Source organism: Mercenaria mercenaria, chromosome 9 (assembly GCF_021730395.1).
Source record: "Mercenaria mercenaria strain notata chromosome 9, MADL_Memer_1, whole genome shotgun sequence".
NCBI classification, from domain to species: Eukaryota; Metazoa; Mollusca; class Bivalvia; order Venerida; family Veneridae; genus Mercenaria; species Mercenaria mercenaria.
In genome coordinates, this window is record NC_069369.1 from 51460912 (window position 1) to 51485340 (window position 24429).

The 24429-nt window shown below is 35.7% G+C and overlaps 2 protein-coding genes across 2 annotated transcripts; both read right to left on the reverse strand.

The window, feature by feature from the left end:
* Window positions 1–4592: 4592 nt before the first annotated feature.
* LOC123530253 (uncharacterized) lies at window positions 4593–8888 on the reverse strand. The gene is made up of 2 exons (XM_053550559.1): window positions 8767–8888; window positions 4593–8553 (listed from the first exon to the last, which is right to left on the reverse strand). The coding sequence occupies exons 1-2, from the start codon at window positions 8886–8888 to the stop codon at window positions 4593–4595; spliced, it is 4083 nt and encodes a 1360-aa protein (XP_053406534.1).
* Window positions 8889–8969: 81 nt separating this feature from the next.
* Window positions 8970–9884, reverse strand: LOC128559280 (uncharacterized). The gene has a single exon (XM_053550560.1). The coding sequence runs from the start codon at window positions 9882–9884 to the stop codon at window positions 8970–8972; it is 915 nt and encodes a 304-aa protein (XP_053406535.1).
* Between the last annotated feature and the right edge of the window lie 14545 nt (window positions 9885–24429).

Sequence of the window (24429 nt, forward strand, 5' to 3'; positions counted from 1 at the left end):
ATCGTACTGGACAGATTCACCTTAATATGAAAAAATAAAGTTTAAGGACAATTACAAATTTTATATTTTAGCGAAACGGGAATTTTGATGCCCCCACCCAATTAAAAATTGGGGAGATGTACTGTTTCCTGTTTCCCCTGTTCATGCGTTTGTTCGTCCATGCGTGTGTACACGTGTGCATACATACGTCCGTCCTATTGATTTGTGTACACACAATCAGCGTAGTTGTGCATTGTTAGATTTTTTAATAACTTGGCACAAATAACTACAATAACAAGACGATGTGTTGTATGCAAATCTAAACCCCTATGTCACATAATGCTCTATAATATTTTTATTCATGCATGGATATTCAAATATTTCGGCATAGAAATTCACCACGACAAAACGTTTATAATCCATAACCTACCTTAAAGGTCAATTTAGAGGTCAAATATTTTAAAGTCATTTGTCATGTTGCCCTGGAACATTTTTATGTAGGCACGGATGTTAAAAAATAGCTTTGCAAAACGTTCAGTTCACCATAACAAAACGACGTGTCACCTTCAGGATTTGTACCCAAATCTTAAAGGTCAAGGTCACATTAGAGGTCAAAGTTTTAAGGTTATATTTATTGTCAAGTCTATAACCTTTCAATGCAGGCATGGATATTCAATATCTTGGCACAGACATTCACCACAAGATGAAGTGTCAATTTCAAGACATATGACCCTCTTTTTAAAGGTCAGGATCTCACTTGAACGTAAAAAACATTTCATCATTTGTTGTATCCAGTCTTTACATTTTTGTGTGAATGGATAAATATTCGGTAACTAGGCAGAAACAATGAATATAACTAAATCAATGCGTTGTGTGCAAGACCTACCTGGTGACCCCAAGCCGAAAGGTCAAGTCATCCTTAGAAGTCGCATATATTTGGTCTTTAACCTTTGTATGAATGAATGGTCACAAACATTCACCGTTACTAGATGATGTTTTGAGTGTAAGACCTAGCTCAAAGGTCAAGGTCACACTTAAATGTGAAAGATTTTAAGTTTCCTTGTTAATTTTTTATTTTTTTATTTTGGTACATATAGATGGATATTCAAATAATTTAAACAGTCACCATGATAATAATATGTTTCAAGTGCAAGACTTAGATTCCTAAATATTGAAGGTTAGGATCACACCTAGAGGGTTTCTTTTTGTCATTTTTGTCTTGTCTTTCCTTTTTATATGCACAGACGGATATTCAGGTAACTTAGTACAAACTTTCACCATAACAAGACGATATAATATTGGAAATAGATATGTACGGTCATAGTTCTTTCCAGTCGATAACTTCAGCAAATTATTCTATTGTCAAAGTATCATCACTCACAAGACTCGAACGTCTGTGTCCTAACAGCGAATGGCGGGGACATGCATGCCCTATGAACATATTTAAAGTCTTTTCAAATTAATCCCCGTACTCATTTAACGAATCAGAGTCTTCTGGTTGTTTTCGAGGTGACTTGACTCAGCAACAGATAGAAACAAAGGAAAAAACCCGATACTGTCCAACTCTACTTAAGTTCATGTTTATCGATTAAATAAAAAAGAAAGTTGGAATTTGAAAAGCCATTTCACCAAAACATATTTGATAGTTTGTATAATTGGGTCATATTTAATCAGGCTTTGAGGTAACCGACCTTTTAATCTAAACTCAAATATAATGACTTATAATGCTGAATTGTTTAAATACTGTCAGATAACAAATACATAGCTAATGCTTTTGTTATTATAATAATAATCTGTAATAGTCTAAATATAAAGACAATTTTAAAATACGTTAGTGTATAAAAATGTAAACATATCAATAGAGTTTCTCTGCAAATTAATGGGTAACCGTCTGACTTTAGCTAGGACATAGTTATCTAAGAGAGTAACAGGATGACCTTTGTATTAATAGGATGTGACAGTTGCGAATAATACTGAACAATAAATGAATATCCATTTCGAAATGAATTTGCATTAATCTATCAGTCTTAAGTATTATAATACCTGCCATGCCCTACCATACTTTGCAAAACTTGTAATATCTAAAATTTATTAGAAGAACGTTTGGAAGTATGAAAAGCTAGCAAGCAAACTAATTGAAGACACGGCTTGATTAAGTCTGTGAGAGGCAATGAATTGTATATTAACACCCATCACGACCTCTGACTCCGGATTAAGTGGAGCCTATCATACAGATACATTGAACTCTATGATCTTAATGGACCAGAAAATAGAACAACACAGAGTCTATGTGCATCCACAAGAGCTTCACAAAGTGGAGCAATATACGCCCGAACTTCTAGATTTGAGGAGAAGGAAGTAAAATTTTAAGGAGATGTAATAGTGAAGTGTGTGGGGAAAGGGGGGTTTTTGTGCGCCAGACGAGACAGAATTATAAGTCACAAGAAACTGAATGTGATTTTTATTGGAGTTGGGGATTAATGTGTGAGTTCATGCATTGCATACCGTATCACTGCCACCTACCCACATGCCAAGTTTGAAGTCAATACCTTGAATGGTTATCAAGTTATGCTCTTGACACAAAATAAAAAGTTTGACTCTGTAACCGACAGACCTGATTCTTGCACTAATAATAACAAAGCACAAAATATATAAGTATTTGTGTTGAGATGTCAGGAGGGAAGAGTAGCGAGAAAAGTGGATTGTTGCGCTCCTCAAATCACCTCATCACCACCCACCTATCTTCCAAGTTTAAAGTCGACACTTTGAATGGTTATCAAGTTACGCTCTGGACAGAAAATATGACACACAAATTTGACCTTGACCTTTGACCTACATACCTGGTTCATGCACTCAACATATCATCTTATTGTCATCTACCTATATGCCAAGGTTGAAGTCAATATCTTTAAAGGTTATTGAGTCATGCTCCGGACACAAAATATAAAGGACAAATTTGACCTTAAAGCTCCATCGATGACCTTGACTTTTGACATAATTCATGCGCTCTGCACATCGTCTCATCACCACCTATCTATATGCCAAGTTTGAAGTCAACACTTTGAAAAAATACTAAGCTATGCTCTGGGCAAGTGCTATAAGTGTCAAATTAGACATTTGAGCTCCATTTGTGGTCTTGACCTTTGACCTTTTGAACTGGTCCATCAGATCTGCACGTTGTCTCTTCAGCATCTACTTACTTGCCAAGTTTTGAATAATTACCTTGATTGCTATTGAGTTATGCTCCGGACAAGAAGTATTAAGGACTCACGGACGGTCAGACGGACGGACGCACGTGCTATCACATACTACGTCTGTCTTTCTAATAAAAAATGATGTGCAACAGTTTGTCGGGCATTGTGGGGTATTCAAATTGATAAACTTATAACCCCCGTATAGATCCCTATTCAAAAATAACACTGTCATGTCATGTAAATGATTACATGCTTTTTATTTGAAAAAAATATGATTTAATGATGTATATTTTCATGTACAACGTCAGTCGAATTGTTAAAGTTATAAATCTACACTAACAGTACTATTTTGAGTTATATACAAAATTAATGTTGGTGGAATGTTTATCTTAATGCAGCATTTTTATTTTCAATGATCCAGGCAGCAAAATATATCATTTTTGTCTCATAGAGGTGTTAAAGATATTTAGTATTCATAAGTGAACGCAAAAACTAAAACTTTTCTATAGGATATGTTAATCTAATTCTAGTTTGATTACCGGAAGATAAAGGCACAACATCATGATTGCGGAAAACCTAGAATAATGACTGGTACATGTAGCCATTATACGGGTTGCATTAATGTTGCAGAGAAACTTTTTTATCCCGTGTATTAAGTGTTAGTCATCCTCTTCAGGTTAACTGTGTCAAAGGTTTTGATGTAAGATAATTAAAAATATCATAAAAGAAGCAGTATTGTAAGGACTCCGATCGATATTTGGAGAACTGTGAAAAATTAAACACACGCACCTACACACTGTTTTTGACCATATGATGGTTAATAGGTATCGCATAGGAGATGTAAAGAACTACAACGCTGTGCCCAGGTTCTACCTTTAATCGTTGAAACGTATCTTAGAATAATGTAACAACAACGGATATGACGTAGACGTCACTAGCGCGACGTCGTATGTTAAAGCGCGGTAAATAACGTTATAACATTTTCTACATTCTGGGGGCCGCGAAAAGTATTATCTATAACAAAGTACTTAAAAGGATGAAACATGAGTACTTAAATATCTGAATCAAACTTGTCAGAAATACAAGTATTACACACTTAGTAAAATGAAGTTTATTCATTTTAGATTAGAAAGATTCTTTCTCAAAACGTAATAGGCGTAGTCTAAGTATTCACTTAATTGTCTCTGATTTTCTGATCAATCATTACTATTTCTGTTTGAACAATTTATCGTTTATAGATATGTATTATATCCGCCCGAAATATAATCTGAACAGTCTCTGTATCAAACACTTTACTAGTGTTATGAATAATAGTCTCTCATGGAACACAATTTCCGCAGTCTGTTAAATGAAGTATCTTGTGTAATCACTTATTAAAAATCAGATCTTTAAACAAACTATTTTTAAAGGTACTGAACTTCACTTTTCACTGGTAACAGTCTCTAACGGATACAGTTTCACCACTGGTCTCGTCGTTAGCCCATTTACAGTCTTTATTTTCGCGGCGCGAACTAAACCATCATTTCCTGTAATCAGTTCCTGGACTACTGCAAGTTTCCAGCGCAGCCTTGGTCCTTCATCGTGAACTTGTACCACATCTCCGGCCCGTATAGATCGTTCGTTTGATCCTGTAGTTTTGTGGTATTCTCGTAAAGAGGTCAAATACTCAGTCTTCCAGCGTTTCCAAAAATGGTTGATTATATTCGCCTGGATCTTCGCTCTCCGGGTAAGTATTGACTGGTCAATCTGAACAGACGCCATGCCGGTTTCCGTTTCAATGTCGTAATACGGAAGTGACGTCATCCTACGGCCGTAAAGAAGATGTGCCGGTGTTAATGGTTCCATGTCTTCTATGTTTGAGGAAGTGTACGTGATAGGTCTGTCATTTAAAATTGCCTCGATTTCAGTCACAATGGTACGTAAAGTTTCCATGGTTACAAAAGCTCTTCCGAGAATCTTCTTCAAAGTCGTCTTGGTAAGACCTATTAACCGTTCCCAAAATCCGCCATACCACGGGGCCCGCTTTGGTATAAACTTCCACTCTGTTCCCTTCATGCTGAGCGCTTCTTGTAGAGAAGTTGACAGGAAAAGTTTCTTAAGTTGACTGGCTGCTGACAGGTAAGTTGTGGCGTTGTCCGAGATCATGAGTTTTGGCAAGGATTTTCTGCTGCTAAACCTCCTGAATGCTTGTAAGAATGAATCCGTCGACAAATCTGGAACTACTTCCAAATGAACGGCCCTTGTAATTGCGCATGTGAATAAGCAGATGAAACATTTGGACTCACTTCCGGTTTCGTTCCTGACGTAAAGCACACCAGTAAAATCCACACCTGTAACACTGAACGGTGGGGCTTCTTCTACTCGGATCTTCGGGAGTGGCGGTGGGTCTGGTGCTCGATACGGCTTGCCAATAACTCTTGTACAAATTACACACGTCCTTAGTACTGATCGGACGCACTGGCGAATGGCAGGAATCCAGTACTTTTGTCTAAGGTGAGTAATGGTGGCGTTTACTCCAGAATGAAGTTGTTTTCCGTGTGCATCTTGGATGACTAATCTGGTAAGTTTATGTTTCTTTGGTAACAGGTAGGGAAACTTTGTTGCGTATTCCAGCGGTGCATTATGAATTCTTCCTCCGCAACGAATAAGTCCGTCTGTATCTAGGTATAAACGCAGTTGTCTGACGAGCGGTAACCGGTTTCTATTACCCTTCAGATTTTCAATTTCTTCTTTAACCGAGTTCGCATGACAGGATCTCAACCATGGAATTTCAGCATCATGAAGTTCGCTCGCCGATAAACTTCCGGTTTGTCTGTTTGCATTTTGTCTGCAATTGTTGATGAATCTCATAACATTAGCTGTGACGCGAAGTAGCTTGGTGTAAGAACTGTAATGTGTAATGTCAATTACATTATGGATTCCGAGTGTGTCTGAGCACTGTAAACTTGACACGCTGATCTCTTCTGAGTTACCAGCATTCTTTTCAGTTGTCGTCTGCGGTGTCACGTGTTCGTATTCCCAGGTAGGCCACTGTACTCTGTTTGTCAACCATGACGGACCGGTGTTCCATAACTGGTTATCGAGGAAAATGTCTGCAGATATACCACGTGTAAGTAAGTCGGCTGGATTATCGTTCGTAGGGCAATATCTCCATAGTGATTTTCCTGTAAGTTGGTTGATTTCATCGACACGATTTCTCACAAAGCGTTTGAGAGGTTTTGATGTTGTCAGCCAATGTAACACTATCTGACTATCTGACCAAAACGTTACATTTGGTGTCTGTAAACTCTTCTGTAGATGTGAGGCTAACCGAGCACCAATCAAAGCAGCCATGAGCTCCAACTGAGGTAAGGTCAAAGTCTTTAGTGGAGCGACTCTGTTCTTAGCCATAAGTATTCTTGTTTGTTTCTCGTTACTGAAATATGCCACTGCTCCGTATGACTTAATACTAGCGTCAACAAATATATGACGGCATGTGGTACTATTCGGGTTCTGTGTAGGTAATAGCTGTCTTGAAAACTTGACGTCTGTGACTCTATTCAGGTCTTCTACAAGCTGGTTCCAGCTGTCTCTTATAACTTCCGGTAGGAATATGTCCCAGTCGTATTTACTTTTCCAGAGCTCTTGAAGTAAGATCTTAGCTCGAACCGTAACTGGGCTAAGTAAACCGAGAGGGTCGTATATCTGTGACGAGAATTTGAGAATTGTCCTCTTGGTTATTACATCTAAGCTTGGTATACTTCTATTGGTAAATGACAGTTCATCTGTATTTGGGTTCCATTGCATTCCAAGTACCTTGATGATGACGTCATTGTCAAGTACTCCGTCGGCTGCCGCCAAGGATCGCAATTTTTCACTGTTCGACGTCCATGACCTTAGATTCATACCGGCTTTCCTCATCAGACATCTAGCTCCTTTGAAGTAGGTACACGCAGACGACTCAGATTCAAAGCTTGACAGGACGTTGTCGACGTATAAATCTCTCTGGATGACTTCCGCTGCCTGCACGTGTTTGTTGAGTTCTAGATGCTTCAAAATGGTAGCACTAAGCATGAACGGAGAACATGTAGCTCCAAACAAAACTGCCTTAAAACGGTAAATACATAGTGGACTGCTCGGGTTTAGAATGTCACCAGACCATAAAAATCGAGTAGCATCTCTATCTCTTTCGTCCAGTCCTACATGTAAAAAGGCTTTTTCTATGTCTGCTGTAACAGCGTATTTGTGGAGACGAAATCTGACTAGTATGTTGGAAAGGTCGTTAAGTATCGGCGGGGTCGATTCCAGGCAATCATTTAAACTAGGTAAGTTAGGTGACTGTCGACAGCTACAGTCGTACACGATCCGAATTGGTGTAGTTGAAGATTCCTTTTTGACTGGGTGGTGGGGTATATAATGGACTTGTCCGGTGGGTGGGGTATCAGTAATGACTTTTTCTATAAAACCTCTGCGTTCCTGCTCTGTAATTATGTCGTCGTATTTTTGTAGTAGATACGGGTTTTTCTGTAGTCTTCTTATGGTGTTTTCTGTCCTCTTCTTAGTTACCTCATAGTTAGTTGGCAACGGCGGATGTTCTAGTTTCCATGGTAACTTAGTCGAATATCTGCTATCTTTGAATTCTATGCACGATTGCTGATAATTTTTAAAGTAATCTGATATGTCGTTGTCTTCAGTAGTCTGTGTAATCCCCATACTTTCTAGGCTCCAAAATCGTTCAAGCATGTCTGGAGAAAAGTGTGACGTATTTACATTGCAGACGTGATTTGTACTGTGCGCGCTCTCGGCTGGGACTGGTTGAGATAACAAGTAACCTATCTTCGACTTGACAGCTGTCGGTCCTTCTCCACGTATTATACGGTCTTCTGCTATGTCCCAATAAAAGTCTGCACCTATAAGCATAGAAATGGTGAAGTTATTGTCTTCTGTCACCGGGTGAGCAAGTTTTAATCCACGAAGGTATGGTAATTTTGAAGCTGTATTCTGTAATCTGTTGTTGAGAGGCGTTGATATTGTAGGTACAATCAGGACTTTGACTGGTATTTTCTGATATTCGTCTGTTACTAGGTAAACTGTTGCTGTGTCTACTTGCATTATCTTGTTACTAGTAGAGCCGAAGGATGACAAGTATATTGTCTCTGTGCCGTTTCTGGTGAGTTCAAGTTCTTCTGCTAAACTTTCCGTAATAAAGGATTTATGTGAACCTTCATCGAACAGTATGTTGGTATATAGCTGTACTTTAGTTGACGAAACGGTTGCTATGGTTGTTTTCAACAAGACTCCTTTACCGTGTAGACCTGCTGATGAATGAAATACTCCAGCTTCCGGTGTATGCGTAATTTCTGTTGGGGATGACTTCGGCTGCTGAGCTGTTTGTCGTCTGCTGCAAATTGCCGTATGGTGTTTCCGGTTACAAATTTGGCATCTCTTGATCGAATTACATTTAGCGACGGGATGTTTTCTTAAACAATTAAAACACAAGCGGTTCTGTTTCACGATGTCAAGTCTTGAATTAGTATCACAGTGAGTTTAACATTCAACAGATTTGTGTCCTTGTTCACAGAATGCACACTTAATATCATCTTTACGATTAGACCTTCCGAATGATGATTGCGCGAGATGTTGTGGTTTTCTTTTAGATTTTGCTGTCATGAAAAACGCTGCTGTAGCCTCGCAGTCGTCGAATTCCGGTTCACTGCGCGCCGTACCAGCCTCCATGATACAGATTTCTCGATTGATAGAAGCTCGTAGATCTTCTAGTCGCCAGTTATTTTCAACGTTTTCGCGGGCTAGCTGTTTTCAAATTTCACTTGGTAATTTTTCTAACACAACAGGCACTAACAAGCTACCATAACTTTCTTGACACTGTCCCATGGCTTCTAAACTACGTATGAATGTCTCCATTTTATAATAAAAGTTTCTCAAACTAGTAACTCTGTTTGACGGGGCAGGTAATTTCAACAAGGATTGCATGGCTACGTGCATTATCTTATGTTGCTGTCCGAATCTTTCTTTGAGTAGATCAACAGCCCGGATGTAGTTAACATTTGCCATGGCGAATCCTTCAATCACTTGTGCTGCTTTTCCTTCAAGTTGTGATTTCAAGTAACTAAACTTTTGCACATCGGTAAGGTTATTGTTCATATGTATGGTAGACTCATAAGAATCCCAGAATGATTGCCATGTTAATATATCGCCATTGAATGTTGGCAGGGAAATTTTAGGTAATCTGTAAAATTGATTATACGAATTATTACTCACATTTCTGTCGTTGAAATACCTATCTTCTGAGTTTGAGGCGTTACCATTTCGCTGTCCATCTCTCTCCCGTAAACTTTGCTGATCACCTGACTCTCTAGAATTCTCCTGATCATGTATTTCTCTTGATGTTTGCTGATCTTCTCGGGGAAGTGACGTTGTAGAAAACTTCTCTTGTTGATTTCGGAATTCTCTGAGTTGACGCAACTTTATCTCCAGCTGTAGTGAATACTCTTCTGCTTGGAATATCTCGTCTTCTATACACTCGATTTCTGTGTTTGAAAGTATTTTCTCGTTAAGTGTCTCTAGTATTTGTACCTTGGCTTCAACTGATTCTAGAATAGCGTTAAACTCCAGTAATGACGAATTCTCCTTCGCCTGCTCAATTTTGATGAGATATCTGTCAACGAAACGTCGATGGCCCTCTCTCTGTGTTTGTAATTTCTGTAGATTCATGTTTTAGGTCACGGCACCAATATCGCATAGGAGATGTAAAGAACTACAACGCTGTGCCCAGGTTCTACCTTTAATCGTTGAAACATATCTTAGAATCATGTAAGAACAACGGATATGACGTAGACGTCACTAGCGCGACGTCGTATGTTAAAGCGCGGTAAATAACGTTATAACATTTTCTACAATAGGTTAATCTACATCTATAAAATGTTTGATCAAAGTCTACATTGTGGAACTTTTTCTATACGCACAAAATATAATCAGAAGTTTAACCCCACATAGAAGCCACTTGTGAAAATTTGCCGGTTTGATGAAACTTTTCGTGGTTACTATTTTCATAACAATTGTCAAAAAGTCATTTCTTCCGGTTAAGCAAACGTGCAGAACTAACTTAAGAGAGCAATTGTGTTAAGAGAACACTGTTCACCTTTCCCGTAGGTGGACTTCTGTTGAAAGTTGTATTGTATTACAGTTTTTACGAAGCCGTTATAGTCTTTGTGAACATTCACATTTAAATTGTATGGTATACTTTGTACTGAAATAGCAGTAAATGTTACACCCTCAACATTCATTATTTATTCTTTTAAAGATTGCATTAATGCTCTTATGACCATTGTATCATTAGAATAATACAGCTGTTCAAATGTTTGCATGTCTAAATGTGATGTGATAAGGAATTTTATTTATTACTGTAATAAATTTATGGATAATATTTCATGTATCACAGTTCAAAATTTATTCCTCTTAAACGGGAATACAACCGCCAATAATTTATACATGTATGTACTCCCGATTTTAACCTAGTTTAATTTGACACTGATTTTATGTAAATTTAAAAGAACAAAAGATCCGTTTGCATTTTATGAAAGAGGTTGGTTGTCAGAGTTTTGACTGGCATAGACGTGCCAATATTTGACTAACATTTAGAAAACAAATTGGTGATTAGTATAACACTTGAATGATAAATCACATTAATGATATTTTTAATTCCCGACTAAAAATATATTCTGCTTTATTAAACATGTGTGACATTTCCTATTTAAAAAGGCAAATGATGATTTTTGTAAGGTATACGTAACCTGGTAAAAAAGCAAAAGTTGAAAGCGATTAACATTTGCACCGGCATTATTTGGAAAGAGTTTGTTGGTTAACTATATATTTTTTATTCCACATTATTACATGATTAAAGTAACATCCTATGAGATGTTAAAGGGGTAGGATTCTACAATAATAATACGTAAAATGGGTGAGTCTCTAAAATAACTGCTAACATATCTTATGGATGTCTTTAACATGACTAAAAATATATATTTCTTATATACTATAAAGAGGGATGCCTCTAGCATGCTTAACAGTCTATCTTATACACTGATAAAAATATATCTAGTGTACTATTAAGCGGGATGCCAATAACATGATTAAAAGTATATCTTATATACTAAAAAGCGGGATGCCTCTAACACGATTAAAAGTATATCTAGTATACTATTCAGCGGGATGCTAATACCATGATTAAAAGTTTATCTAATAAACTATAAAGCGGGATGCTTCTAACACGATAAAAAGTATATCTAATAAACTATAAAGCGGGATGCCTCTAATACGATAAAAATTGCATGCTATATATTATAAAGCGAGATATAATAAACTATAAAGCGGGATGCCTCTAACACGATTTTTATTATAAAGCGATATTTAATATACTGTCATTTAAAAGTGAGATCCTCTAACACGATTAAAATATATCTTATATACAATAAAGCAGAAAGCCTGCAACGTGATTACAAGCATATATTTTGAAACTTTCAAGGGAGATGCATCTGATATGGTGAAGAAAGGTTAAAGGGGTATGCCTTAAAGCTACAAATTAATACATTTAAATGAAGATAGCAATGTCTATAAAATATCAAAAATCATAAATGAGTATTATCCAAATGGATTGTTTATTTGTTTAAATAGCCCATAAACTTCGGTTTTAATTCATTACATTCAATACTAACGCGCTAGATAGCTTTCCGAAATGTTTCGTATACCTCATGAAAATGTGTTTATTTTTATATTGTTATCAAGACGGTGAACTGATATGTTTAAGAATTCTTAACATATGATAGAATATATTAACTTAATCAAAAAGTACAGCTGAATGGTAGTATCACAATTGATTCAACTGTTAAATCTTCTTTACAATACGCCATGACCTATCAATCCATCAATATATCAGAACGGAATCAACAAAATCAATTTAACCTCTGAATAATTTATCGTGTTTTTCTTTAGAAATATTATCTTGTATCTATCCTATATTAGACTGAATAGTTCAGAATAATTTGTTGCATAAGTCGGCCGCTGTCAAAAAAGTATTTATTGTTAAATGCTTCAGAAAAATACAACCACATTTTAGGCAATAATTTTATATTTGATTCAATGTTGGCTTTTTATTAAATGTTAGAAACATTCAACAAAAATTCACGTTACAACATTTTTCTTTCAAAGTTTGCTTTATCATGTTTATGGAAATGTCTGCAACTACATAATCATTTGTCTAAAACAGTTCCAACATACGTCCACGTTCATAAATGCTGTATCCAATCATGACACAAAAGATATACACGTGTTCGAAACGTTTCTGCAGACATTTGTTTTTGTTTCATTCCAGTATTCAGACAGCATATTTTCTTCATAGGAGAAAACTCCTAAGGCTATTCAAATTTTGTATGATTATGCCCCTTTTATTCTAAAAACCGTAGATAATCAGAGCTAAGTGGGAATTTTCTGAGATAGTAGAAATTTACAGTATCTTTACACTCTTTTGAAAATAATATTATCAAGTCAGTAGTCAGACGCCTTATGGTTAAGAACAAACAAATCATAACTTTTTGGAACTTATTGTACTTCCCGTTAGAGGTACATATGAAAATATTAATTCAAGAGTCACGATGTCTCTCTTGTGACTATTGAATTGTTATTAGATATTCATTATATAAAAACCTGCTGCAATATTACCACGAAATGAGAGACAGTATGTCGTCCAAAGACTTCAAATAATATGATCAAGTTTCCTATTGACACTGTTAACGGATAATATCGCGAAACATTATGTCATGTTTAGCATACGTTCGGGTGGAAAACATTCATAATACCAGACATCATGTACTTATTAACAAAAGTTTTGTTAAAATACACAATTCCTGAGAACAAACGGAAGCAAGAGGTCTACATGTTAAACTGCGCATAACTCACCAATAATACAAACTTTTCTTGTTCTGTTACAAAAGCTATTATTTGGAATTCAATAGTGAATCTATTGCCAAACATATCTTTAATTTAATCATAAATTCCCCTCGGGTTATTTGATGTGCAATTATCAGAAAGTTAGATACACGCATGATAGTATTCCTTTCTCCATAACTGTATAATTGCTTAAATCGTTTGTAACAAAAATAAATAAACAAATAAACAGATACCTTGGGATTTTATATTTTCTAAGAAAGAATCTCGCTTAATGTTATTTGTCTACTCATTTGGATTAAGTAATGTCTGATCAATCAGAAAATCAGGAAATATAATAAGATTATTCAACGTTGTGAAGTGTTCTCGTTTCCAAAAATACAAACCCGCACATTACAAAAGCCAAAATATCTGGCGTCAAAAACTTTATAACAAAATGAAAAGACGCAATCTTGTTCTTACACACTGTAAGCTGCAACGCATAATTGAAAAAGTTTGAAATGGAATGCCGTCGTCATCATCAGTAAACGTCAACGTTTCCGTGCATATAATTAAGAAATAATTTATAGCAAAAGAGTGTTTTAACATTATTTATGCACGATGGGCGGTTATACGTCGGGCGTAATACTTTCACGAGGGCACCACCCGAGTGAAATTATTTGTACGACGTTTTACCGCCCGAGTGTATAAATAGTGTTAAAACACGATTTTTCTATAAATTATTTCGATTCTAATATGCCCTTAATCTAAAACAGTAGATAAAATATAGTAGCGCTCTTTCTTGATCGCAACAAAAACATGGACGTCACCGCACATTAACATGACGTCATTGTAGCGTAAGAGTGTTTTAACAGAGAAATGCATATTAGAATGAAAATTTAATGACGCTAGTCAACATAATATTATCTGTTTAACTTGTTAAACGTTTTATGCTAGAAAAACGTTAACTCATGTTTGTTTCACGAATAGCACGAAGAACATGGTTTACCCCAATGCTAACATTTGATAGAATGGAGCATTCTGGTCGACGCAACAACAGATAGCAACTTACTGAAAATTGATACTGCCAAATCTAGTTTTTAGTTTATGTTCATCGATCACACAAGTAGGTATAGATTAGAAATACCATATAAAGAATTTGTTATTTTGTTCAACTGGGTTAAATTTGATCAGGTTTTGACGTAATTGATCTTTTAATCTAAAATCAAATATAGTGTCGGCTTAAAATATCAAATTGTTAGAAAAATCATCAGATAAGAAGTTAACCTTTTGTACATTTGACAGTCTGTTGTATATCTGTTCTAAATATAGCAATAGTAAGTACATTAAATAATGTATGATAAACGTAAACAGATCAATAGTGCTTCATTAGAATAACTAATAATCCACGAAGTTGAATAGTGTAAGAGTTACGTTTTGTTGTATAAATGAAGTGGCGGTACCAGATGATACGATACGATAATCAAAATAAATATCCATACCAATGAAAAGTTTGATAAAGCACGAACGACTGAGTACTACACATAAAGTAAGCGATAAACAGTTTGCTCTTACAAGACAATGAATTGCCATCTATGTGATGATATATAGAGAGTATAGAATTCAAAACAACCGGAGTTCTTTTGAAAAAATCTCAATTTACAATAGTCAACTATTCATTTTATTTTCGTAAATGGTTTCTTATACCTCTTTGCTAAACTAGTGGAAAGTTTATATATTAATTTGTCAAATACGCATAAAAATGGAGTGACACTAAATGTTCTTACTGCTACAATATTACACTTTCGTTAACTGTTGTTTTTAACGATCTATGTCTCATAAAGTTATAAAGAGGTCGTCAAAAAGTCATGTAATAGTACAAATTAACTTGATCATTATAATATTATATTTGAGGTGTAAAAGTTTATGTATACTTGGCAGCTAAATTTTTGCCCGTGTTGAAAAACAAGTACATGGAAGCTTTATTGCGATTTCGAATACGACCAATAATACATTGTACATAATAAAAAATATTTTAAAAAACATTTTAGTTCATCAAGAGTATTTCTAGGTCAAACACATCTTTTGATTGATATTATTGGAAGAATCCATGCGATTCATATTTATTTTGCCGATCCTATTATGTCGTTCATTCCGCATGAACACCAAAAAAGAAGAGTTTCATTTCTTATATTTACATTGTATTTCCTTTCCATTTGTAAACAAGATTATATTATAATTTGCGCACATTTTGTTGTGGGCACCTGATTCAGAAGGAATTCCATGTCATTCTGTTCACCAGACGGAACAACCGCGACGTCATCTAAGGAACGTTCTCCCTGGCTATACGTGGACGTCGTCAAATCAGCAGCCCGTTATCACTAAGCAGCGTTGACATACCTTTAGCGCATTGCCTTTTGCTGTTCATACGAAATGAACGTCATAATTTTCAATGGAAAAGAAAAGGGCGAATGTAAATATTTATAGTTACAGGCGCTGATTGTTTGCTGTATTCATTTGTGTCTGTCTGACTTTTCTTTGCTCAATTACTAATAATAGCATTCATTCTCCCCTTACTAGATATGACAAGGGTTATAGAATTATACCCTGTAAAATACTTTATTAAGAGTTCAGCCACCTTTACAAATGCTAACGACAGACTACTGTATAGTCCTTTGCCAATTTGAATGGAGATGACTTTCTTTTCTTTATTAGTAAAATGAGGGAACCTTTTGAATTCTCGCATTTTAAATGTGTTTCGCTATTAGTTTTACTGGCCACCAAAGCGACGTTTAACTACGTATTTTCTTATTTGTCCAACATTCTTATTTTTTTAGGTTAATAAAGGCCGTCTCATAACGGTTCGTTGTTGAGCTTACCTGAAGTTTAGTTTAGAATAAATGTTTCATACACGTTTACTATATTACTTTGCTTTTAACACAAAAATACAATGTACTATTCTACAAACAGTAGTACATCGTAAAAATAATTATTGCAATCGTTCTATCAAACGTAATGTACCATTTCCAATCATTTTGATACTTTGAAAGGTTATTATACTTTTATCGAGTAACATGCTAGTACTCCAGCGGAGATATTTCGCGACTTCAGAAAAGCAATATTATTCCGTAAAATAACGAATGGATATTTCTCACTGCAACGCGAATATTAACCTTTTGTATTACATTGTAATGATCGGCATTAATGACCTTATATTTACATTCGCCCTATTCTTTTCCATTGAAACTTTTGACGTTCATTTCGTATGAACAGCAAAAGGAAAGGCGCGAAAGTTACGTCATCGCTGCTTAATGATAACCGACCGCTGTTTTGACGACGTCCGCGTATAGTCAGGGAGAACGTTTCTTAGATGACGTCGCAGTTGTTCCGTCTGGTGAACAAAATCGCCGGGAAGCTGATTTTAATGTGCTACAAATTATATGCAGTTCATGATATTATATAGTTTACAAATGGAAAGGAAATATAATGTAAATATAAGAAATGAAACTTTTTTTATGAAAACATATTTTTTCAAAGCATCATTGTATCCGAAGGAAATTCAACCAATACAATAGGTCAGGTAACATATTTTTTGTTAGACCGATTTGAAAATATTAGTTCTCCGATCAATCTTTGTCATGAGCTTTTGTGAGAATATCACTTTTTGATAACATTTTCGTATACAGAAAATGTTCTAAAACGTAGATTAAATGAAACTTTTGCGTCTTTAATCCGTGTGCTTAATTTTTCAGATTTCGCAAAATATCAGTCGGAGTCGTATCCTTGCCGCTTATTTTATCTTGCTAATATTTTGAATTCTTTTACATTAAAAGCTATCTATTGTCAAAATTAACATTAAGAAAGAGAACTGCTGACTCCACAGGATATAAATATTTTCCCTGCAGTTATTATACTACCCGTGTAACGGCTATCAGGCATTATTCAATGTTTTCCGGATAAATGACGCTATGCCGTCACTTCCGGTTGATCAAACGCGCAGTACTACATTAAATGAAACTCGTGTTGTGGTATGTTACAACCCATTTTGTAATAAAGTTGCAAATTGTAATAATTATTACAAAATGAGTTGTAGTGTTAATTACAATGGGAAATGAACATCGCAACCCGTTTTGTAATAAAGTTGAAAAAATATTTGAGCCGTGCCATGGGAAAACCAACATAGTGGCTTTGCGACCGGCATGGATCCAGACCAGCCTGCGCATCCGCGCAGTCTGGTCAGGATCCATGCTGTTCGCTAACGGTTTCTCTAATTGCAGTAGGCTTTAAAAACGAACAGCATGGATTCTGACCAGACTGCGCGGATGCGCAGGCTGGTCTGGATCCATGCTGGTTGCAAACCCACTATGTTGGTTTTCTCATGGCAGGCACGGCTCATTATACAATTTCTGAATGTGTGTAACAGGGGTATGCTCGAAACCCGAGCAGGCGTTTCATCTTCCTGATGACAGACCGAAGACGATATGTCTATGATCATTTGGCCTTAACATATGTTTCATGTGGAGAAGGTGTCGATTAATTGGTTTGTTCTGACTACGAAAAAAAAGAGAACAACAACAATCAGGTTGAATGGCCAGTTTTAAAAGCAAAAGTAGAATTAAAACTTTAACAAAACGCCCATCGATTAATATTTTACTGGACCATAGGTTTAGACCTGATGGCTTGAATGCAAAACATTTTAATCACAAATTTGACCATATTTTAGTCCAAGGTATTATATCTAAATTAATCTACAAATCAACAACTTGACATGACCAATTAAAAAGAACTTATTTTTGTATATACATTAAAATAGCATTAATTCGGATTAAATGAAATAAGGGAAGTAAGATTATATGCTTGAACGCCCAAATATGCAAATACTGTTTGATCTCGTAAAGAGTTTTATTGAAAAACATCTCAAGTACTTGCCAAAGGTTTGAATATTGATAAAAATAGTAGTAAATATTTGGAAAGCATCTTTGTCTGTTTGAAACATGAAAATAAAAGCCTGATGGAACTTCATTGTCCAAAATGGCTATGCAAACATTTTGGTTATATGCAAAAAGAACTATTTTCCATTGCTGGACCAGTGATATTTTAATACATATATGTGTTTGTTACCAACATCCATCACCTATCAGCATTTTATCTACATTAGTAAAAAGCTGTATTTTTGCAAGGTGGTATTTCTCCTTACAAAACATGCATAATAAAGATTTCTTCCCAGAATAAAATTTTGTCTGCTTCTGTAAGAATACATTAGGATCTAATAGGTCAAACAACAAGTTTTCACATCAATATTCCAGATATGTGTAAAATTGTTTTCTGCAAGTGTAATAATGTTTCCCTTGTGACTAGCGAATCTTTATATTACGATATATTTATCTGAACGACTGCTACAATATTACAATGCAACTTGCGAAAACATGATGCCCAAGGCTGTTTAATAAAACGATCATGTTTCCAAGCAACCACCAGTTGGTGTTACAGTTACATTTTTAATCAAATATTAATGATTTTTCTTTGTTGTTGTTTCATTGTGTGTTACATGAGATTGAATACAGTACTCGTACAAGGTGGAAAGTGTATGTTACAAATTGTCAAATACTTTAATTAAAGGAATTGATGTTCTCTTGAGAAATAAATCAGTTAGTTTTCAGTAGGCACGCAAAAGGTATAATTTCTGCTCAATATTCTGTTATGATAATCTCAATCCAGTTCATATAATATAACGTGCTTTGATTAATCTATTTCACGCACGAGCACATCACGGGGGTGGTCATTTTATATTTCAAACCGGTTCATTCATTAACAAATAACTCAGCAGGCAAGTCGACACTTCGTGTACAAAAATACCCACCCTCATCACCCCTACACCTTCTCGAAAGAATTTCTGCTGCAGTGTTATATATTTTCCGCATCAACACACCAGGTCATGCCACATACTGCCACGCCGATATAAGGTACCTTTTGTTGGTAAAGACAATCATTGCTGCCAAGAAGTCCAAAGCTTGTAACCAAGTGTATGCAGGCTTTGTTATGGATTATGTGGACTTTGAACAGTTAAAAAGACACTTGATATTTACTGAATACCAGAAACGTCCAATTATGTATTAAGTACAAACTATTTTCAACTTTTCAAGTGTACTTCACAAAACACGCATGCAACAGGGGACTGTTTTATTTTGTTGCAAAATATCATCATTCTAAGATTAAGACATCCAAAAATATCATTTTAAAGACTTTAGTTTTAATTCATAGGAGTGACTTTTGTTCTCATCATGGCTTATGTACAACAAAAATGGTCCAGTAGACAAGTACAAGAGCAGCAGTATTCTATTTTGGCTGTTTTATTCTAACTTAAACAGTAACTGTTGTCTGCCCGTTACATGTCAGCATATAAATAGAAATATGATCCACAATTTTGGCTTGCCTGTATTGCAAAAATCCAGGCTCACTTCCTAGGTTGGTCACTAGATCAGTACTTTAATTTTAGCGGTCGACTGGCCTTCACTTATCATTGGTGTTAAGGGCGAGCCTTCTTAACCGTTAAAAGGGGCCTTGACCTAAGTGGTCGGCCGTTCAACAGAATTCCTCGAAGTGACTGTCACTTATTTAGAACAGCCTGAGGATTTAACAACTCTTCGGCCAGTTGATCAGTGACCCGTCAAAAGTTGAAAAAAAACATTGTACTTTTAGGTCAATACATCATAGTGCTATATATGTAAATATATTTGTAGATAACTTAACTACAAACCCCTAACACCTGGGTCTGTTGAAACAGACATGACTCCCCCACCCCTTTGTTTCTTTTGTTGAGTGTGCAGCTAGTGCAGTCATTTGCTTGGATGCGTAACCATTGCGTGGCACAAGTTGCCCGATCCATTACCTTGCAACCGAGTCCGTTATACAAATACTATGAATTATGAAACATTATATTAATGCATGATATGCAAATGTTTTTTTGCAGACATGATTTCAGTGTTATTATAATGTATTTCCCTGCACTTGCATTCAATTCATAGTTTGGTTTCCTTTTAAGACATCATCATTTTCTTGAAAATTCACATTGTGTACTTAGCGGAATTTTGGTAGCTGGACATGCCTAGAACTTTGCCACTTTGCCATGTCCTTGCATTGTCTTGAGCATATGTGCTTATCATGATATAGTCTGTGTAAAAGTGGTGTGTGTATTGTTAATATAAACTATATAAACTACATTTGCTGAGCAGAATGCAGGTACGATCGGGACATCCTTCCAAAGAACTAGCTGTAATATATCTAACTAGGATCAGACTGCTTGATACTTCACCCTTGCCCTGCTTGGCCTCGCCCTTAATCGTGTTTCCTTTGGAGTTCTTGCTTCAACCATCGAGTAAATGCATTTATTTACCTTTCTATCGGTTTTGATTTTAGATACAGTTACATAAGCATATTTAAATGTTACAATGTACTCATGTGGTAACTGTTACGCGTGTAGGGGATTCACCTTGCGATGATTTTTTTTACTTGTATTATAGGGACTAGGTGCCGGTTTGGCACCGGAATACTCCCAATAGTTGATTTTGCCACTGATCTTTTCCAAAGCACTGTCATGTTTTCTTCCTTCTTCACATATTTTTTTTCGGTATGTTGACACTGTGCTTTTCTTATTGCATTCGTTTGTGTAAATGTGTTCAAATGCTCAGCCTCAGTGTACGTGCATACATTAACAATTTCTTATTTCATTGTAGAATGCTGCGTCCATTGTTTGTGGTTTGTCTTCATTCCTTTCTTGATATGTTTTAACATTAGTGAGCGCACGTTTTACGCATAAAGCAAACGTTTAGTCTAATGCCGAGAATTACTGAAGGCTCTTTATATACTAGTACTTTTTCACGAACAAGGAAGAACATGTTCATATTATGATGGATACTTCATTGTGATCTCCTAAAGTTGTATCAACATCATGGACGTGACATATGATACTGTACTATGCATACATGAGCCATTGACATCATTCAGCTCCTGATCATTCAAATGTGTTTGTTTGGAATTCAGTTACGTTCTATTGCCAACGTACATGTAATATAATCATACCTTTCTCTCAGAGTATGTGCAAGTCTTTATAAAATGGGCAAAATATGTAACAGTATCTCCCCTGTCTCTTCCTATAAAAGTGCAAACAATATGTTACAAAAATAAATAATTGTGCAGATACCTTGGGATTTGATATTTGCTAAATATTTGCTAAATAAACAATGTGGATAATATTATCTGTATAGTCATTGTCTGTCTATTGAAATTAGAAATGTTTGACAAATCAAAGCACTAATTGAGGAAATATAATGATATTGTTCATTTTATGTAATCTAGTGTTCTCGTTTCAAATAATACAATCCCACCTATTTCCAAAGTCAAATAAAGGATCGGTAAAAACAGTACAAATGAAATGTTGAGATAAATTCTTTTCACACGGTTTGCTCGTTTAACAATTTTCCTTTTCTGTGTCAATGTCTAAGACGTACAGTAACATCGGTGAACAAATATGACGTTGTAGTTATTTCAAACACTTAAAGACAAAAATCTCGAAAGAAATTACTTGTGCATATTCACTAGAGAAAAACTAAAATGTTCATCTTATTTCTCACAACTACTCCCTCTCCTAAAGCACCGGCTTGGATGTACCTCATGATTCCAAAGGGCAAAAAGTAAAAACAACACTGAACATATGAAACTTATGTCGCCAAATGTCTGTCAGATAAAATATTTACTTGAACAGTCTAGTAGACAGGTTGCGGTACAAATTAGTGTAGTCTCTATATTTTAGCACTGATCGATTTCTGAACACATAAAGGCCTGCAACATTTTCGTTTTTGTTGTGTTGAGCGACTTGCGGAGTTTCCACTTTTTCTATTTTATTATCACAGCAGCGTTGTTTGTGCCGTGTGGCGGCCGTAAAATGTCTCCCCGTACATTCAATCAGGGTTGTTATATTTCGATCTTCTCAGATCGTTCAGCACGACTTTTATGTCGTGTTACTGGTACTGTTTAGTTTCTCAGCATGAACATTTCAGCCTGAGTGGTTCCAATACTCCCGCTTTCATAGCTTTGGGTATTGTTTAATCACCCCTTGGATATGGTGCCTGCTTTTTAATTTTGTCTTTTGGCAGTTCCTGTGATATGCAGGCTCCATAACCTCAGATACCCTTTCTAAATTCCAGTTTGTTTAGTTCTGCTCATTGTTTTCTCGTTTAGGGCAAACCCATTATTTTAACTGGGGACCATACGCCGCTTTTCATGGAATTACACACTAGTGTAGCATTGAAGGTTCCATGTGCACCGCCGTATGAACACATCCGCGGATGTCTCTAAATTGTTTTTTGTACTTTTAGCATGTGTAAATGTTGAGTTCTGCTCAACCCGGGGCTAGAGGGCGTGGACGGTAGCATGCATTTCCACTACCGTCCATGAACAGGCTCAATCAAACCGAGCATGCAACATTTTCGTGTTTGTTGTGTTGAGCGGCCTGTGGAGTTTCCACTTTTTCTATTTGCAAATGTGGAGACAGGACCTTATTTACCAAACAAAAATACCCAATGAATGCGTTGGGTGCTGACTCGACTGTGGCGGTGGAACGGAAGTTTTAACTTCCACTGTTGACATATCATTTCTTTTGGGGGTTAATAAAACGATTTAGAAAATCTAACAAACTCGATATGTCAGATTTCTATTGAGCTGATTTAGAATAAAATTATGGAGACTGGTGCAATCATGATATGACTGTCCCCGTTCGCTCTTTTATCTGGTTGTGTGGACGTTTTTATGACGTAACAACAGTTAAATACTGATAGAAAAAGATATAGTTTACAACACGGCATTAGTCCATGTATTCCAAATGAACATATAATAAATTTGAAATGCAATACGAATTAAATAAATTTGTTATTGTGTAAAACTGGGAAAAATTTAACTGGATTTAAGAGTAATTGATCTTTTAATCTAAAACCAAATATAACGAAATTCAATTAATGTTCAGCTGTTAAGCAAATACACTCTTTAAATTGTGCTTTTGATAATCTGTAACAGTGTTGTGCTCAAAATAAAACAACAATTCATAAACGTAAACAGATAAATAATGTGTCTTAGAAAGTATTGGACAACATAAGGGGTTTGTAAACTAAAGAATGCATTTGGTTTGATATAAAATGACAGTTAGGAATGCTACGATATTCTAATCCGATGTCCATATTAAAACAAATTTTGATAAGGCACGAACTGTCTGTTTGTTATAATTAAAGTAAATAATAAATATTCTTGCTCTGAAATGTCAACAAGTGTCCATCAATACAGCGGTCTATGAAATCAAATAAAATGTATTGAGGCTTTAATGACAACCGAAACATTAACGCCAATTATTGAGTTATTTTTTTATTTTCCTAAAAGGTTAAACATTATACAAACAAATATTTTTGTCGAAATAGTTCCGTTTGTAAAATTATTTGTAAAAATGATGTAAAATGAGTTATGAAGCTGATCAATACAACACTGCAGGAATAATATTATTGCATTAGTATTTATAATAACAGTCTTTAGACGTATTGTATCGAGGCGTAATGACAACAGAATTCTTTTAACGAAACATCATTTTATACGACGTTCCCCCTACACTTACAAAGTCTGTTGAGATCAAGTAATCTGTAATAAAGTTTATTTCTTTCTTCATAATGACACTGGCAATTTCTAAGAAAACCGTTTTCTCCCTAGGCTCATCTCAACAGCTTAGTCAAGAGATATTGTAAATTTTGCCAGACAGTGCTATTTGGAAGGATTTAATGGCCGATATATTTATTTTAAAGGTTTTTAACGACTGATGCCAGTCTACGTTCCCCCATATCTCTGCTAAAATGCTGAAAAAGTGACAAGTTCATTTGTTACAGATTAAAATATATTGTTATGGAACTATCAATTTGTTTAGTTATGCAGATGTTCATAAAATGTTTAACAAAGGGAATGTATAATTTGTGTCTCATAAAGACATAAAACAAGTCGTCATTAAATCATGCATTAGTAGAAAATTATTAGGGGCCTCGGTGGTCGAGTGGTTAAGGTCGCTGACTTCAAATCATTTGCGCCTCTTCGATGTTGGTTCAAGCTTCACTCCGGTTGTTGAATTCCTCATGTGAGGAAGCCATCCAGCTGGTTTATGAAAGGTCGGTGGCTATACCCATGTGCCCACTCGTGATGAAATAATGTACGGAGGGGCACCTGGGGTCTTTCTCCATCTTAAAAAATCGCCATATGACCTATAAATGTGTCTGTGCGACGTTAAACCCAACTGAAACAAAAATATATATCT

Bases quoted from the DNA above. Each gene is read 5' to 3' on its own strand.
- LOC123530253 (XM_053550559.1), bottom strand. From the start codon at position 8,888: ATGGAGGCTGGTACGGCGCGCAGTGAACCGGAATTCGACGACTGCGAG. The intron at 8,554-8,766 runs GTCTAATCGTAA...GGCAATTTGCAG, and splicing joins GCGCAATCATCATTCGGAAG to CAGACGACAAACAGCTCAGC.
- LOC128559280 (XM_053550560.1), bottom strand. From the start codon at position 9,884: ATGAATCTACAGAAATTACAAACACAGAGAGAGGGCCATCGACGTTTC.